General features: G+C 35.9%; 1 protein-coding gene across 2 annotated transcripts; it reads right to left on the bottom strand.

The window, feature by feature from the left end:
* Nucleotides 1-579: 579 nt before the first annotated feature.
* LOC149227782 (pentatricopeptide repeat-containing protein At3g12770-like) lies at nucleotides 580-3,355 on the bottom strand. 2 transcript variants are annotated; one of them, XM_089377933.1, is made up of 2 exons: nucleotides 1,556-3,355; nucleotides 580-1,339 (listed from the first exon to the last, which is right to left on the bottom strand). In XM_089377933.1, the coding sequence occupies exons 1-2, from the start codon at nucleotides 3,063-3,065 to the stop codon at nucleotides 723-725; spliced, it is 2,127 nt and encodes a 708-aa protein (XP_089234059.1). In that variant the 5' UTR covers nucleotides 3,066-3,355; the 3' UTR covers nucleotides 580-722. The 2 variants fall into 2 exon arrangements, with proteins under 2 accessions (XP_089234059.1, XP_089234058.1); XM_089377932.1 differs by having other exon boundaries at nucleotides 580-3,354.
* Nucleotides 3,356-17,696: the final 14,341 nt, after the last annotated feature.

The following is a 17,696-nucleotide window of genomic DNA, read 5'->3' as shown; positions in this document are numbered from 1 at the left end:
CTTTTTCTACTTGTATTTAATTCCAATTTACTTTAGTGATTTGATGAATCTCAATGATTTCCTTCACAAGTCCAAGCCACAATTTCCCATCTTTTGAATTTAAAGAAACCATAACTTTATTCACATTTCTATATTCATGACTGTATTCACAATCTAATCCCAAGCCAAGTTATTGCATTCGTTTTTTAAAGGTTAAGTTTAAAAAAAAAAAACAAAACAAAAATAAGCATTCCAAACCATTCGGTGCCGTGGATCATTAACGAAGATTATTATTTGGTTTCCATTTAAAACAACACTTTATCAATTGTGGAGAGACAAAGTTTCAACTTTGAAAATAATAAATTGCAAATGTCCATTTGAAAAATAAGAAATAAGGCATGGCTCATTTTCATCATATAATCCATGCTTGGCATGGTCCATTCATCTCTTACACTCCATTATTGCGAGTCCTTTTTATCCACAAAGATGATGACAAAGAGCTTTATGTTTCCCTTAAGGATAGAACTCCAACTCAGCAACAATTCAACTAATCCAAAATGAAATTAACTCAGATATAACTCGGCAAAAGCTCTGCAAACCTGGCAATATTTTTCCAAGTTTGAGTAAAATGAAGCAAGTTTTGATTACAATGTCAATTCAGATTGCTAAGCCAGGAACCCATGTTGATTTACTGAGTTCACACCATCCCATGAGTCATGTTATACAAAATTTCATGCATAGCATCACCAATAATCCCTACAAGAACAAAACCCCATCTTAAAATGATGGAAGCGTTTCGGGTCCCTAACAACAATTTCTCGTGCAACAATTTTGGAGATGAACTTGATAGCATTATGGCAGTCACCACAAACACGTAGATTCTTCATTATCCGGATCATTGTTCCGGGAGGTGTGCTGATAAGCCCAAAAGCAATTGCTAGTTTTTCACTATGCTGGCAGAGACTTTGTTCCTTTTGCTGTTCCTCCACATCATGCAGTACAAAGTTTGTGTCGGGCACATATCCCACTTCTCTCATTTGCCTCTCCAATTCATGTAAAGCTGAATATATTTTTTCCATTTGTGGATGCATTATGTCTCCTTCTTGAAATACATGCACCTTATTCTTGATTTTGACCCAGCTGCATCCTGCCTTCTTTATTACCCCCCTGGCTTTCATAATCATTCTGACCTTCCCAACATCATCCCATCTTCCTGCTACAGCATATATGTTTGATAGAAGAACATAAGTTGAGGAGTTTAGTGGTTCCAACTCAAAAAGGCGTTCTGCAACACGTTCACCCAGCTTGACATTCATATGAATTCTGCAGGCACCAAGTAAAGCCCCCAACACAACAGCATCTGGATTGAAAGGCATTTCATTGATTAGTTTATCTGCCTCATCAAGGTGCCCAGCTCGCCCAAGAAGATCAACCATACAAGCATAGTGATCTGCTTGTGGTGCAATGCAGTAATCTCTACTCATAGAATGAAAGTAGTAGCAGCCTTCTGCCACAAGACCAGCATGGCTGCATGCAGACAATACGCCAACAAATGTGATGTGATTAGGCTTCATACCTGTCTGCTTCATTTGTTCAAAAAGTTGCAGCGCCTCGTTCCCATACCCATGTTGTGCATATGCTGCAATCATCGCATTGCAGGAGACATAATTTTTCTTAGAAATGTTGTCGAACACACTCTTTGCATCCTCTATGCACCCACATTTTGCATACATCGTTATTAGGGCATTCCCGACAGACACATCTGACATAAACCCTGATTCTATGATATACCCATGGACACACTTGCCTTGTTCCAGGGCTTCCAGACTGGCACACGCACTGAGAACACTAGCAAAGGTGGCTTGGTCAGCTTTAACATTAGCCATTTGCATCTCGAAAAGCAGCTCAAAAGACTTCTCCCCATGCCCACTCTGAGCATATCCTACAATCATTGAATTCCATGAGCCCAAATTTCTCTGAGGCATTAAATCAAACAGATCCCGTGCAACTCTCAATTTCCCATTCTGGGCGTATCCTGCAATCATAGCATTCCATGATACTAAGTTTCTCTCAGGCATTTTATCAAACACTTGCCAGGCTTCCTCCATCATCCCATTTTGCAAGTACCCTGTTATCATCGCCGTCCATGAGACCACATTTGTTTGTGGAATTTTGTCAAACACTTGTTGTGCACAACCAATGTGCCGGCATTTTGCATACATGGTAACCAGCGAATTTCCCACGTTGATATCCAACTCGAATCCTATTTTAACAACCTGCGCATGTACTTGCATGCCCTGTTCTAGGGATTCCAGGTCAGCACAAGCACTGAGAACACTAGAAAAGGTGAACTGATTAGGTTTCATGCCAACCCTTTGCATTTTAACGAACAACTCCACAGCCTCCACACTCTGATTCTGCTGGGCATATCCTGAAACGATGGCGGTCCATGAAACCATATCTCGTTCACGCATATCCTCGAAAGCGCAGCGGGCTTTGTCCATGCCGCTGCACTTGGCATAAAATGTAATCAGTGCATTTCCCACTGAAACATCTGATACAATTCCGCTTTTGATAATACCAGCATGGACCTGTGCCCCTTGTTTCGCAGCTTTCATGTCTGCGCAAACTGCAAGAATGGTTCCAAAGGTGAATTGATTAGCCTCAACTTCTGCTTCTTGTTGCATTTGATTAAAAATATTCAGAGCCTCTTCACAAAGCCCAGCCTGAGCATACCCAGAAATAATGGCACTCCATGAGACCACATTTCGTTCAGGCATTGTGTCAAACACTTGGCGCGCATCCTCGAGACTTTGGCACTTGATATACATTATGGCAAGCTTGGTTTCCAGATATATGCATGTAGAGAAACCAGCTTTGATCATGTGAGCGTGCAAGCTCTTTCCTTCTTCCAGAGAATTTGTTTGGATACATGACTGCAACAGGGAAGCGCAGCTGTTTGAGTTTATGGAACCGCGGAATTGAGAGTAAAATTCAAATCTCCTGTGTTGATTCAATTCCTGAGTTTGGAAGCGCCTGGTAGCTTGAAAATTTTGAAATTTTTTTAGTATGCAGAATCTTCTCATGAAATGATAAACCGGCGAAATAGTGGATCCTCCTGGAAATGCGGCACCGCAAAATATGAGGAACGAATCGGAACCCCTGGACGAAGTTGAAGAAGAACAGAACGATTTCAACTTTCCATAAGGCCTTCTTCCAGCCAATCTCACGGATGAGGAGCCGCTTCCCCACCGAGCCCAAATTCAGAAGATTCTCCAGCCGATCCAACGCTCCAATGGCTCTTGACCCTGAACAGCCGTTTACTTGCATCTCGTTCCCGGTAAAGATTCAAAATTCAAAATTTCAAAAAGCGTGTGCAGTGGTGGTGTTTTAACAAAACCGTAGCATATTTGTTATAGGTTTCAGAGATTTTTAATGGTGCTGTTTCAACATAACCTTAGCATATTTGTTATAGGTTTTAGAGATTTCTGGCTAGGCCATTTTTTTTTCTTTTACTCCTCTTTCTCTTTCTTTTTTCTTCCTTTTTTTTTTATAATTTATTTAGAATTGGGCCGGGAATGGTTGAAATTACAATTTTGAGTTATTAATTTTTTATGATCTAAATATTTAAGGGTTTTTCAGTGTTAATTATATATTGTCAAAACCCTAATTTAAATTATAAAAATTAAGATTTGAGTGGAAAAAATTTTGTTAGATTAAGTCAAAAACTCCACAACATATAATAGTTAGATTATGTTTTTAGAAGTTTTTCTAGCATATTTTCTAGTCTAATTTGCTCAAAATTCATCTTTGATTTGTTGGAATTACGAGTTTGAATTGTGAACTCTCCACAATCCAAGAGCCCTAAAGGTTCAGGGTGAATCCATATATGCAATGAAAACCCATTTTAAACAACAAAAATCAAAGATTTGACCGAAGGAATGTTATAGGGTTTGGAATATATTATTAAATTATTAAATTTAGATATTTTAAAATATGAATAAAATCCCCACAAGATGTAGCTCAATTGATGATCACATTGTTATGAAGTAATATGCAAAGCATGAGATTCAAAGTTTAAATCCCTATAGACCAACCAAAAGAAGATGAATAACATATATTTATGTTGATACGTTGGTTTATATCGTGGTCTACATTTGTTGCAAATAATGGAGAATATGTAATTTAGGAGAGAGTTGGTTCACTGGAGCTTGGATTATGAATTAGTTCCTACTTTTTAGGCAATTGTTCAAACTTCCCTACTTGCATGAAAATTATATATATATTTTTATTGTAAGATGAATCATATAGAGAGTATGGAGCTCCTCACCTGTGAGTTGCCCAATTTGATTAATAAAATTGGTTTTTCAATTTTAACATGGTATCAGAACTCTAGAGTTAGTAAGTCAAAGCCAATGTGCTTTGGTAGCAGAAAAAAGGCCCTGGTGGATTGAGTGAAGATAGTCTGTAAAGAGACAACGTTTTTTTTAACTGTGAAGTTATCTGGATCAGCGCCTCTGCTGATTGAACAAGGGCGCTGAGCAGCGCGGATTCCAGAGGGAAAGACGCACTGTTGGAAAGAAATTAAGCGATCAAGGTCTTCGTTTCACTAATAGCTTGTAATAGTGTGTAGTAAGCTGATTGCATGGGATGGGTTAAAAGAATGGTTTTTTTCTTGGGATGCTCTTCTCCTCTTCTGGAAGAGAACGCTCAGAGAATTGCAGACAAGTGCAGTTTCGATACCCTGCTGCATCCAATTGCTGGAGCGTCATGTTGGGCACCATCTCATTGTCGCTGAGAATGCAAACTCCCCATTGCCTCTGTCGCGCGAAAGTCGCCACGCTTTCTCAGACATTGCACCTGTTGGCTACCCGTGTTGTTGGTATCCGTTACTGCGTGCTGCTCAGGGTCGAAGGCCGAAGTGCGCAGCTTCATCGAAATCTGCGGATCTTGGTGGCAGCTCGGATTGGTTGGTGAACCTCTGAGCTCGGATCGTGGTGGCAGCTCTCTCGGTGGCGCCGTGTGGCCATGGTATATGATCGTTTTTGTTTTCGATCCAAAATATATTTTGAGGTCATGTTTTTGCAGTTGTCTATAACGCGACTTTTTGAAAGTCTTTCTGGCGGGTTTTTCCGGTCAAAATCCGGCAGCAATTTATTGGAATCGCAAGTTTGATAGCTAGTTTCTGCACAATCAAAGCGTCCCAGGGGTTTTTCAGGGTGCTGAATCCAAATATGCAGTTAAAAAACCATTTTAACTGCAAGAAATCAAGATTTAACCTCAATTTCTTCCGCTGGATTCCGTCACCGGAATCTCCAAAAAGTCGCATTATAGACAACTCCCATGTTTTTTTTGAAAGGGGCCCGTTAAAAAAAAAAAGAGTCATTCTTTTAAAGAATGGAGAGTTTTGTTTTTCATTAGAAAAAAAAAACGAAGGGGATTATTTTTTTTAGTTGAATTTAAAAAGGGGTCCTTTGAATTAAAAAAAAAAGAAAAAGGGCATATTAGCTTGTGCAATCAAGATTAAGCCTTTTGAGAAGGTGTTTTGAGATCGTCTGTTGTGGATCTGTGATTAAGCATTTTGAGAAGGTGTCTTGAGATCGTTTGTTGTGGATCTGGGATAAACCTGGTTTTCTTTTTCTGGAGGTCGTTTTTTACTATCAAGATGAACAATCATATGGCAGAGACTTATTTGAACAAGAGCAATAAGCTCGACAGTTCCAATTACTCCAATTGGAAATTTAAGTTGCAGACCCTGTTGGAGGGCCAAAACACATGGGTGATTACAACCGGTGATGAGTTGAAGCCGACCCTACCTACAAGAGGAATAGCAGCAACAATCTAGGACTGGGAAAAAAGAGAGAAAAAAGAAAAAGTGTTGCTTAAATTGTCTGTGAAATATTGCATTATTCCTCATATCCATGAATGTAAATCTGCAACAGACATCTGGAAAACGCTCAAGGACCTGTATGAGATCAAAAACACAAATTGCCTATTGTTTCTAAAGAGCAAGATTCTCTCCATTAAAATGGAGGAGAATGAATCAGTAGCAGCGTTCATCTCTCATATCAAGGAGCTTAAGAATAAGTTGGACAGCATTGATAAAACAGTGTTAGACACTAATCTGGTCACAATTACCATTAATGGTATGACTGACGACTATCAGATGTTCATCACTAGGTTGAATGCAAGGGAAAAATCCCCCAGTTTGAAGAATTGATAGCAATCCTAATGAAAGAGGAGGAAAGGTGGATGACCCTAAAACCCTAGAGCTCAGATCTTGCCCTAATGGCAAAGAAGAAGCCCTTCAGAGGAAAGGCAAATGCAGCACACAAAAGTGGAGGAACCCCACAAAGAAAGCCACCTCCATCTCAAGGTATGTCTTCAAACAGAAGTGATTCAGGACCAAAATGTTTTTATTACGGTAGAGTTGGTCATATAGCTAAACATTGTCGGAAGAAGAAGTTTGATGAAGGTCAACATAGACACAAGAAGCATGCAGGTCATTTTGTTGATGAAGAACAAAATCAGAATCTCAGACTGTTCATATCTGATTCTGTTTTTTCTGCTAAGGATGATGAAGCAAAAACTTGGTTTGTGGACTCAGGAGCTTCCACCCACATGACAGGAAACAGGCATTGGTTTGAAAATTTCAAAGAGACCAGCAATGGAGCAAACATCTATCTTGGCGATGATAGAGGGTACCAAATCAAAGGATATGGTAATGTTCTTGTCATTTTTCCACATGGAAATATTAGGGATATTCAAAATGTAATGTATGTACCCGGAATAAAAAAGAATTTGATTTCTGTTTCGATGATAACGGATCAGAATATTAAGGTAGAGTTTTTTAAATCTTATTGTGTTATTAAAGATCTGTTGGATCGTATGAAGCCAATTGCATCAAGTGTTCATGTGGGAGGTATGTACAAGTTGAATGTGAGAAGTGCACCACACCAAGCATTGACGTCATCAACTATGACTATAGAAGATTTATGGCATCAAAGATTTGGCCATATTAATTTCAATGACCTGCAGCTACTTCAGAAACGAGGTATGGTCAATGGTCTCCCTGTTTTAAAGAATGTTCATGTTGATTGCGAAGCATGTGCTCTTGGGAAGATGGACAAAGATGAGTTTCCTGTAAATGTAGATAGAAAGAAGAGAGATATACTAGAGCTAGTGCACACTGATTTATGTGGGCCAATGCAGACGAGGTCATTGGGAGGTGCCTATTATTTCTTACTATTTGTTGATGACTGTACGAGATTCACTTGGGTATATTTTCTCAGAAAAAAAGAGTCATACTTTAAAGAATTCAAAAGCATGATTAAGAAGCAGACATGAAAATTCATCAAGATTCTCCGCTCAGACCAAGGGGGAGAATACAAGAAGGTTGGTTTCATCAAAAACTATAAATACCATGGGATACTACAGCAGTTTACAATACCCCACACTCCTCAACAGAACGGGGTTGCAGAGAGAAAAAACAGAACCCTTATGGAGTGTGGTCGCAACATGCTAAAAGGTAAGAATCTGTCTAATGGATTTTGGGTTGAAGCAATAAATACTACAATATATTTGAAGAATAGGAGTCCAACAAAAGGTCTTGATTTGAAAACTCCTTTCAAAGCTTTACTAGGTTTTAAGCTTGCAGTAAATCATTTAAGAGTTTTTGGGTCCAAAGTGTTTGCTCATGTTCCAAAGGAGGATAGGAAGAAACTGGATTCAATGCCCATTAAATGCATTTTTGTTGGGTATTATACAGAGTTTAAGGCTTATAAATTGTTTAATCCCTCTACTCATAAAGTCTTTGCAAGTAGAGATATAATATTTCATGAGCAGTTTAATGATGGAAACCATGAAAGTGCCAATGGAAGAGTGGCACATGCCTTCGCTGATGGAAGAAGGGAGTGATGAAACAGGAGACATCCATGAGCAACAGCAGAAAAAGGAAGTGGATGGTACATATGCAGTTGTCAAGCCAAACCCACAAATGGATGATCATAACAGGTTTGAAGCCACTCCACCACTCAGGAGATCAGGTAGGAAAACTCAGTTGCCAACAAGATATAGGGAGAATGCTTTTATAACTAATATGTTAAATGTTGTTGAACCCTCTAGTTATAAAGAAGCTAGTCAATATAGTGAATGGAGGGAAACCATGGAAGAGGAATATGAATCAATACTTAAAAACAAAACCTGGGATTTAGTTGAATTACCTGAAGGCTAACAACCCATAGTTGCAAATGGCTATACAAGCCTAAATTTAAAGCAAATGGGAGTATAGATAAATATAAAGCTAAGCTGGTTGCAAAGGGGTAGTCGTAGAAAGAAGGTATAGACTATGAGGAAACCTTCACCCCTGTAGCTAAATTAAACACAATCAGAATGTTAATTGCCTTAGCTACCAAACATCATTGGATGGTACACCAGCTAGATGTGAAATCTACATTTTTAAAAGGGGAATTAATAGGAGAAGAGTATTTAGTGCAACCTGGGGGGTTTGTTAAATAGGGGGGAGAACATTTACTCTGTAGATTGAAGAAAGCATTGTATGGACTAAAATAGGCACCCAGGTCATGGTATGATAAAATTGATTCATTTTTCCTACAACATAGTTATAAAAGAAGCAAGAATGACCATAATCTGTGTACATTGTTTGACAAAGAGGGGCGGATTTTTTTGATTTCTTTATATGTATACAATCTTATCATTATAGGAAACGCAGATGAACTCATTAAATAAATCAAAGAGCAGATGTCATAGATTTTTTAGATGAAAGACCTTGGAGAGCTACACTATTGTTTGGGTCTGGAAGTTTGGAGGGATTCTAGCCAAACTTTTCTGTCACAAGGTAAGTATGTCAGGAGTTTATTGAAAAAGTTCAGAATGGATCAGTGCAAAGTTGCAGCAGTGCCTTTACAGTAGAATACCAAACTTTAGAATGATGATGGTTCTAAGGAGGCAGATGCAACATTGTATAGAAAACTGGTTGGGATTCTAATCTACTTGACTACAACTATGTCAGATTTGGCTTATGCAGTCAGTGTATTAAGCCAATTCATGTCAAAGCCTCTTGAGATTCATTGGGTTGCATCGAAAGGCGCCTTAAGGTATCTGCAAGGAACCTTAGACTTTGGTATTATTTATACTGATTCGTTTGATGTTAGATTGGCAGGTTTCTCAGACTCTAACTGGGCTGGAAATCTAGATGACCGGCAATCCATAACAGGTTATGCATTCAGCATCGGGTTTGGGGTCATTGCATGGAGCAGCAAAAAGCAAAACACATTATCCTTGTCTTCAGCAAAATTGAGTATCAAGCAATGTGTGCAGCAACATGCGAAGCAGTTTGGTTAAGGAGACTTCTCCATGATGTTGGAGAAGAACAAAAGGTCACAACAATTATCAAATGCGACAACTAGAGCTCTATCAAACTTGCAAATAATCCAGTATTTCATAAAAACACAAAGCACATTGATACACAGTTTCATTTTGTCAGTGAGAAAGTTCAGTCGAAGGAAATCCATATTGAATATTGTAGTGCATGTGACAATGTTGATGATATTTTCACTAAGCCTATCGGTAGAATCAAGTTTCAATTGTTTAGGGAAATGTTAGGAATACTTGTGAACCCCTTTCTCCATTAAGGGGGAGTGTTGCAGATAATGGAGAATATGTAATTTAGGAGAGATTCAATTCACTGGAGCCTTAGATTAGGAATTAGTTCCTACTTCTTAGGTAGTTGTTCTAACTTTCCTACTTGTGTGAAAACTATATATATTTTTTATGTAAGATGAATCGTGTAGATCGTTCTACCAGATGCAGTCTCCAAGTGGAGCTCCTCACCTGTGAGCTGCCCAGTTTGATTAATAAAGTTGGTTCTTCAATTTTAACAACATTGGAATTGGGTTTCAACAATTTCAATTTTTTAATAAATGGGTGGATAAGATTTGCTCCTAAATAAATATGCTTCATCTAAAATTAGTAGAGACACATGAGATTTCATGTGGATATGTATGTTTTACATTATAGCTTCATTTAATAATTTTTTTTTTAATAATTAATAACTTGTTGTGTTCGTAGGCAGGGTTGGGGCAATTAATCGATGTGGCACGACCAATGGCAAGAACGACATTCATTATTCAAGAATTATCTATGTGCAACTTTGTAATTCCTCTTCGCTAGTGAGAATAAAAGAATCAGTGACGCCAAAAAAAATGAGCACAACTGCAAAAGTAAAAATTAATAAAAACCTAATAACATATTAATAAAAACTAATTTTTTTTATTTTTTTTTTGTAAGGCTGGGGTGGGACTCTCTGATTTACATGTCCATTATGTACCCCTCTACGGGGGCAGGGTAGCCCAAGATTTGAACCCAAGACTTCCGGTTCGGTGAGACTTCATTTCCACGGCCCTTGCCGCTTGAGCTACCCCATGTAGACAATAAAAACTAATATTAATTACATTATTATTAATAATAAAAAACTAATATTAATTACATTATTATAAAATATTAATAATATTAGTATTATAAATTTAATATAACCTAATATAAAAAAACTCATATTATAAATCTACTATTAAAATCTTAATATAAAAATTTAATATTGTAATTATAAACTTATAGGTTAGGTTATTAATAATCTTATTACATTAATATTATTTTCACATATTATTAAATTATCATATGAATAATGTTATTAATGTTACTCTATTATAATTTATTATTAATATTATAATATTGATAAATGTTTATTGGTATATATTAACAATATTTATTAAGGTGTTCATGCTAGTTTTAAATAGAGAGGTAGATTATCTAATATAGATTATTTAATATTTTTATAAATTTTAGTAGTTAAATTATTATTTGAGTTCTCATTTTATAAGAAACATCAAATGTCTTAATCTTAATTTTAAAATTAAATCAGCTTTAATGGTTAGCCTATTTGGATGAAACCCTCTATCAAGTCATTGGTCATTTATCATAAAGTGTAGGTTCCATACTCCTTGGGTCCATCAATGACATGCCCTCACTTCTCCTTGGGTCCATAAAGACAAGTCCTCTTTGAATAAGCCTAACACTTTAAAATTAAATTATTATCATGTCAACTTGACTTATAAATAAAAATTTTATCATATGGAATGTATTAATTGTTTTTTGTTATATTATGAAAGGAGTCGTTTACCGAGGTGGAGGAATTGCCCAGGCGGCCAAAAGTGGTCGGAAACTGGAAAAAAAAATTCAAAAAATCTTGTAGAGGCGGTGTTTAAATCATGTTTTTGATGGTAGAAATAGATTCAGCACCATCAAAAACATCAAGAGCACCTAAAATTTTGAAATTTAACAGCTGTAATTTAAATTTACAAAAACTTTTGCCAAATTTTCTCGAAATATAAAAGAACTTCCATAATTTTAAGAGAAAAAAACAGTCTCATTAAACTAAGACATTATGAAATGGACATTAACAATTATTCACAAAGAGTTAATCCACTAAATTTAAATATTTTTGTTATATTATGAAATGGACATTAACAGTTATCACAAAGAGTTAATCCAATAAGTTTAAAGTTCAGGTGAACTCTTGAAAATTCAGCAAAATGTTTGGATCGGACAGTGAAGCCTAAAGTAAAAGGTCGATGTGATATGACATGTGAAAGCGTGGGAGATACGTGGACACATACATCTTAACCTCATAGAATTGAAACTCTTAAAAGCAAAACGTGTCTATAAGTTTAGATATTTCAGTGATTCCATGCTCATATGCGTAGTGTTTGGCCTCTTTTTCTTTTTCATTTTTAACATGCCATAGTGATGTTGCTTTTTCTCACAGCCAATAGTAATCACAACATGCTACAATAAATTAAATGAGCAACACAGTGATCACATGCTAATCTAAATTGAATTAGCTTTCGAAGTGAAAGTGATTTGAAGTGCTTCCCGAGTTGATTTAATAAATTAAATGAGCAACACAGTAATCACATGTTATAATAAATTAATAAATTAAATTAAATTAAATTAGCTTTCGAAGTGAAAGTGATTTGAAAAGACAAGTTTATTGAGGTGGAGGAATTATTTGGATGGTTAAAAGTCACTGGAATTTAGGAGTTTTTTCAAGAAATTTTGCATTAATAGTGTTTGAATCATATTTTTGATGGTGGAAATGGATTCAGCGCCATCAAAAATTTCTAGAACACTCAAAATCTTGAAGTTTAATTGTTGTAACCTAGATTTACAAAAACCCCTTGCCGAATTTTATCAAAATATTGCCAGAATTTCCATAATTTTCAAGAAAATAAAACAATCTAGTTCAACTACGACGATTTGAAGTACTTCATATCATCGTAATTGAGTATGTTTGTTGGAAATCACTCATGGATAGTTATTTGAAATTCTTCATATCATCATAAGTGAATTTGTGAATTTGTAAGCTAGGAAATCGTGACAATGGAGAGTAATCTTTTTGAAAATATATGTTTGATCAATACATTTTTACATTCCAATCATGAGATGTGAAGTCTATGTCAAATAATACAGGGTTTTTTTTTTTTAAGAACTATGTTTATCATTCAAATATATGAGAGAATTATGAAATTATGAAAATAATAATAATAATAATAAAAATCTTATTAAGTTTTTTGAAAAATTAAGTTTATATATATATATATATATAAAAGTTTATTTTAAGAATTTTTAAATAAGAAAAATTGGTAAACTTGCTACATTATTATTTTCTTCGTTGAGCATTCATAATATAATATTTAGGCGTTTCATAACATCCAAAATCTTATTCCACTAACTTAAATTAGCTTACATCTCTATTCTTGTAACCAAGATTAGATTAAAATAAAATTAGCTAAAAAAATGCAAGGATTATATTAAAATAAGATTAGCTAAAAAACTACAAAAGGGGCGAGAAAAGAGACTAAAAAATGAATATTAGATTTGTGCCAACTAATACCTTGTGGATGGATGTAAAGTCCACCTGTAAAGAATATACACATCCCCAACCCTATTTCACTTATTTTCTCCACAAAACAAGATGGGTCATTATTTATAAGGTCATGGATTCAAGATCATAATGCTCATTACTTCTCTACACCAAGAGAATTTCTCCATACTAACAAACTTCATTAATAAGTCTACAACATTCTTCAAGTTGTCAAACTTCTCCAACAATACCTTCTTTTGTTTAACCATGTCTCTCACAAAGAGTTATTGCACATCAATATGCTTCACCTTAGAATGATATTAAGTGAGGTTGTTTCCTAGAAGATATATACTTTCACTATCACAATCTATTGATACAACTTGATGTACAAATCCAATACTTGAACATAATCTCTCCAATCATACATGGCATGTATTCAATGTTTGTAGTTGAAAGTGCAACACAACATGTCTCTTGGTCATCCATGTGAGTGCTCCTCCAAATAGGTTAAACATTGCAATCTGGATCTCCAACCCAAACATTAACATAGCCTTATACATCTATTAGTATGTTTGATCCAAACCTTTCTTTGTAGTAGATTGCATAATATGCAATGCCATGCAAATATTAATGCCATGAAAATATCCAAAGGCCTTCCTTATAGTTATCCAAGTTCCTTCCTTGGTTTTGATATATATTTGCTCAAAACTCTCATTGCATGGGTAATGTCTAATCTAGTATAAACCATGGGATATTTCAAAATACTAGCAACATTGGCAAAAATAATATGGGACATGTCCTCTATGTCTTCCTATGTCTTAGGAGATTGTTTTGTAGATCACCTTGCACTTATAAGAACAAGAACCTTGTAGACTAGTTTACATTCCAACATATTAAACCTATGCACAATTGCCTTAACATACTTCCTCTAGTTTAACTAAAGGTTCATATCTACATGATTTATTTTATTCTCCACAAATTTTGCAACACCAAGATCATTCATGTTGAACTTAGAGAATAGTTAAGTCTTAATCTCCTTGTTGTTCTTGATTAACAATAGATCATCAACATATTGTACTACATAAATAAAGTAATCCCCAACCTACTTGGAATGCAGACAGTGATTAGCATTGCTACATATATATCCTAGTCCTAGTATGTAAGTATCAAACTTTTGATAGCACATTCTTGGAGTTTACTTTGACCCATAAGGAATTTTTTGGCATGCAAAACAATGTCCTTCTCACCCTTCACTATTGATCCTTCAAGTTTTTTCATGTAGACTATTTTTTCCAATTTCCCTATAGAAATATTGTCTAAAATCCATTTTTCTACTTCAAGATCAAATGTTGCAGCAAGAGATGATTGAAATCAATGGAAGTCAATTTTGTAACAAAGGATGAAATCTCACCAAATTCAATACTCTCTACTTAGGAATATCCTTTAACTACCATGTGTAACATCCCCATTTTTATTCCCCATTGTTATTGAAAATAATAATGTCATTGTCAATTATAATGATATGTATATGCATAATGGATCAAACCATAAAATCAAATGTATGCAATGCTACTCTTAATAAAAATGTTAAGTAGCTAATGGAAGGGATGACCACCTATATTGATCATGATACCACAAGTGGGAATTGGTGAAGGTGTTATGGGGAGTGACATTTTATGTTATTTTAAATACCCATGCAAAAACCTTATTGTTGATAATTAAATTTAAATGTGTTATCAAATGTTATTTTCCCTCTTTTCCAAGGCTAGTTGAATGAGTGAAGCTTGGTGGTTGAAGAAACCACCTAGCATAATAATGAGTGAAATATGGTAGTTGAAGGGTTCCCTCATAAATTAATGGGCGTATGGTAAAGATTACTTGCCCCAATTTTGGAGGTTAACCCTTGATTTTTTGTAGAGGGCACAGGAGGGTCATGAATCCTCATGCATATGGGGATATAGAGAGCAAGAGGGGAGACACACATGAAGGAGGAGAAAATTCATGGCTTGTTTAGGATACATACACTAAGAGCATGAGAAGTTTGGGACATAGGAACTCATGAGCTAAATGAATAAGTCATGAACTAGATTGAAACTAATAATTTCCAAGTGAGTTGAATTTGATTTCACTGTTAGAAATGGCATATAAAGGTGATGAGCTAGGACAACTAATAAGTATTTGTGGTTTATATAACTTGACTCAAAGAGTTTGAGAAAAAGTGCTTGGAATCTGAGAAGAACATGGAAGGTTTTTTATTTTGGTGTTAGTTAGGAAAGCATACATGCATTGAGAGGGGAAGGCATTGAAGGATTATTTAGTAGTGAAGGGACTCCCTTGTACCTGTAGAAATTTTGAATAATTTAACACATATTCACAGAGATTATCCTGATCATACAATTATAAGCGGAACATGTATAATACATAATCTCCTCTACGTTGATCATCAATTTACAAAAGAAAAAACATTCACAGGCGCACATAGAAGCATCAATCAAACTTATTAACACAGTATGTATCCCGGGGAAAGCATCTCGCTAAAAACCCCACACTAGCTGTATATTATATTGATTGAATCATGTAACATTACAAAGTACAATGCTTATCACAAGCAATCCAGTACCAGCTCCACCTGTTACACACAATACAGCTCAGATCTGATCTCCAAATCTATTCCACTGCTTGCCTGCCTCTCCAGCTCAATACATGCTCAAGAACTGATGAGAATGGCTCACCAAACTCGTATTTCACCTCAAAATAATCACTCACACTTTTTTGGACGTGAGCAAAGGCTACAATACTGGGCAAATACGTGAGCAAACTCATTGGCATACTCAATCCCTTAATTGTGCAAGATCTGGTGCACAACTATAGTCACAACTGATAGCAATCTGATTCTCTACCACCTGTCCCTGTTGAACTGAACATGCACTGACATGCAACTGAGTTAACTGATGTATTCGATAGTTGCATTATGAGTTAATAACTTGTGAATTAATTAATAACTAATTCACCCAACTCATCTCTAGTCTATTGATCAGTTAGACTAAATACAACTAGTTTAACAAAGCTAAACTGAACACAACTCCATCAACTGCACCTCCAGTCCACTAAACTCAACTCACTTGAGTTCTAACTGAAGTCCTACATGCAAATATTAGTCATCCCATAGGTAACCACGTATTTCCCTCTGGGATCTGCATGTACCACATCCGTAGCTCATCCTGAAGTGCTCCAAGAGAATAAGATCAAGTTTATAGTCCAAATATTATTATGAGACAATAATATTTGACTTTTCTATTTTTGACAGCCAATCTAAAAATAGACTTTGATCACTCACACTGTGATCACTCACACTTTCATCAAAAATAGAAGTCCATCTATTTTTCCCAACTTGACCAATCATCCATAAACAGCAACCTGCAATCCATAGACATGATCCATATGTCTAAAAATAGACTTGCGCCAAAAATAGCTTGCGGGCCCACTTAGTGAAGGCGACTCTTTTCACTAAGCTCCATCATCTTGTTGCATTCTCAACAAGCATTTCTTGTTGCACACTTTTCAACAGTACCTTGTGTCCAGATTTATGAAGGAATGAAATTAAATACAAATATAAACATAAACACAAATATACAACAAAAATATAACTTCAATCGTTAATACAAAGTACTGAAAATTGTTTACATGCAGAATGGAAATAAACTAGCTTAGGCGATGGTAGCTTATCTCTGAAAAGAGATGTGGCGACTACATGCATTTTGAATTGTGTTACGATGAGGCTCAAAGGCCTATTTATTATTGAGAAACAATGGAAAACCCTAAACATCCAAAATCTAACCCTAGGATATGAAGCGCCAAAAGATTGTGGCCCTTGTTGGGGTAAATTGGTACTTCAACTTCCCAAGGTCGTAACTTTGGCATATGATCTTCATTTGACATGTGCGATAATATATATCCAAGGAATACAACTTTTGATTGCAATTTTTATTTGATGGCTACAAGTTTTCCCATTTTCCAAAAAAAAACGTCATTTAGGGCCTCAAAATGACCCCAAAAGTTGAGGACCTGAAAAATTGCCAAAAATAGTAAATTGTACTACAATTAAGGAAACTGAAAGAAACAATGGTGGAGGTCCAAGTGGAATAGGTTGGTGGCCACCAATATCTACCTGAATCAATCCTTCCCCCTTAGGGAGAAATGTGTAAAATTTTGTTGAAAATGGTCTTTGGTGAGCCACTTGCCTTGGTGTAGGAGTTGGCCAACTTTGAAAACCCGATACAGTTGGATCTTCTACTGGAAAGTGTTTTTGATTCGAGTGTCCATGATATGATCACTTGTGGCATGTTCCATGTAATTTGGGTTTAGCTACATTGGTGTGAGTTGTTCTGTAATGTTTGATGTGTTCAATTATGGTGCAAAGTATGGCCCAAGGCGGTCCACATTGAACACTGGGTGCAGGCCCATGAATGGGGGAATGTTGAGCTCAAAAGCATTGTCACCCAAAATCTTGGTGATGGTGTAAGGCCCATATCAGAGTGTTATTAGCTTTTGATGGCCTTTGGTAAAGAATTATTTCTTGGTCACAAGAGTTGAGAACAATAGTCAGTGCTACAACTGGGGGCCGACTGAGGCAATCTACAACAAGATTAGTGCTTCCATTATTGTATTTAATGTTCAAGTGGAATTGTTTCAAATATGTAGACCACTTTTGATTTGATCATTCTGCAGCTTTTGTTGTGTCTGGATAAACTAAAGAGGTCGATGATCTATGTGGATG

Source organism: Pinus tabuliformis, chromosome J (genome assembly GCF_031772625.1).
Source record: "Pinus tabuliformis cultivar Carrire ecotype Pingquan chromosome J, CPIR1, whole genome shotgun sequence".
Classification (NCBI taxonomy): Eukaryota; Viridiplantae; Streptophyta; class Pinopsida; order Pinales; family Pinaceae; genus Pinus; species Pinus tabuliformis.
Note: the sequence above shows the minus strand (reverse complement) of the source record. Positions and strands in the feature narration are given on the sequence as shown.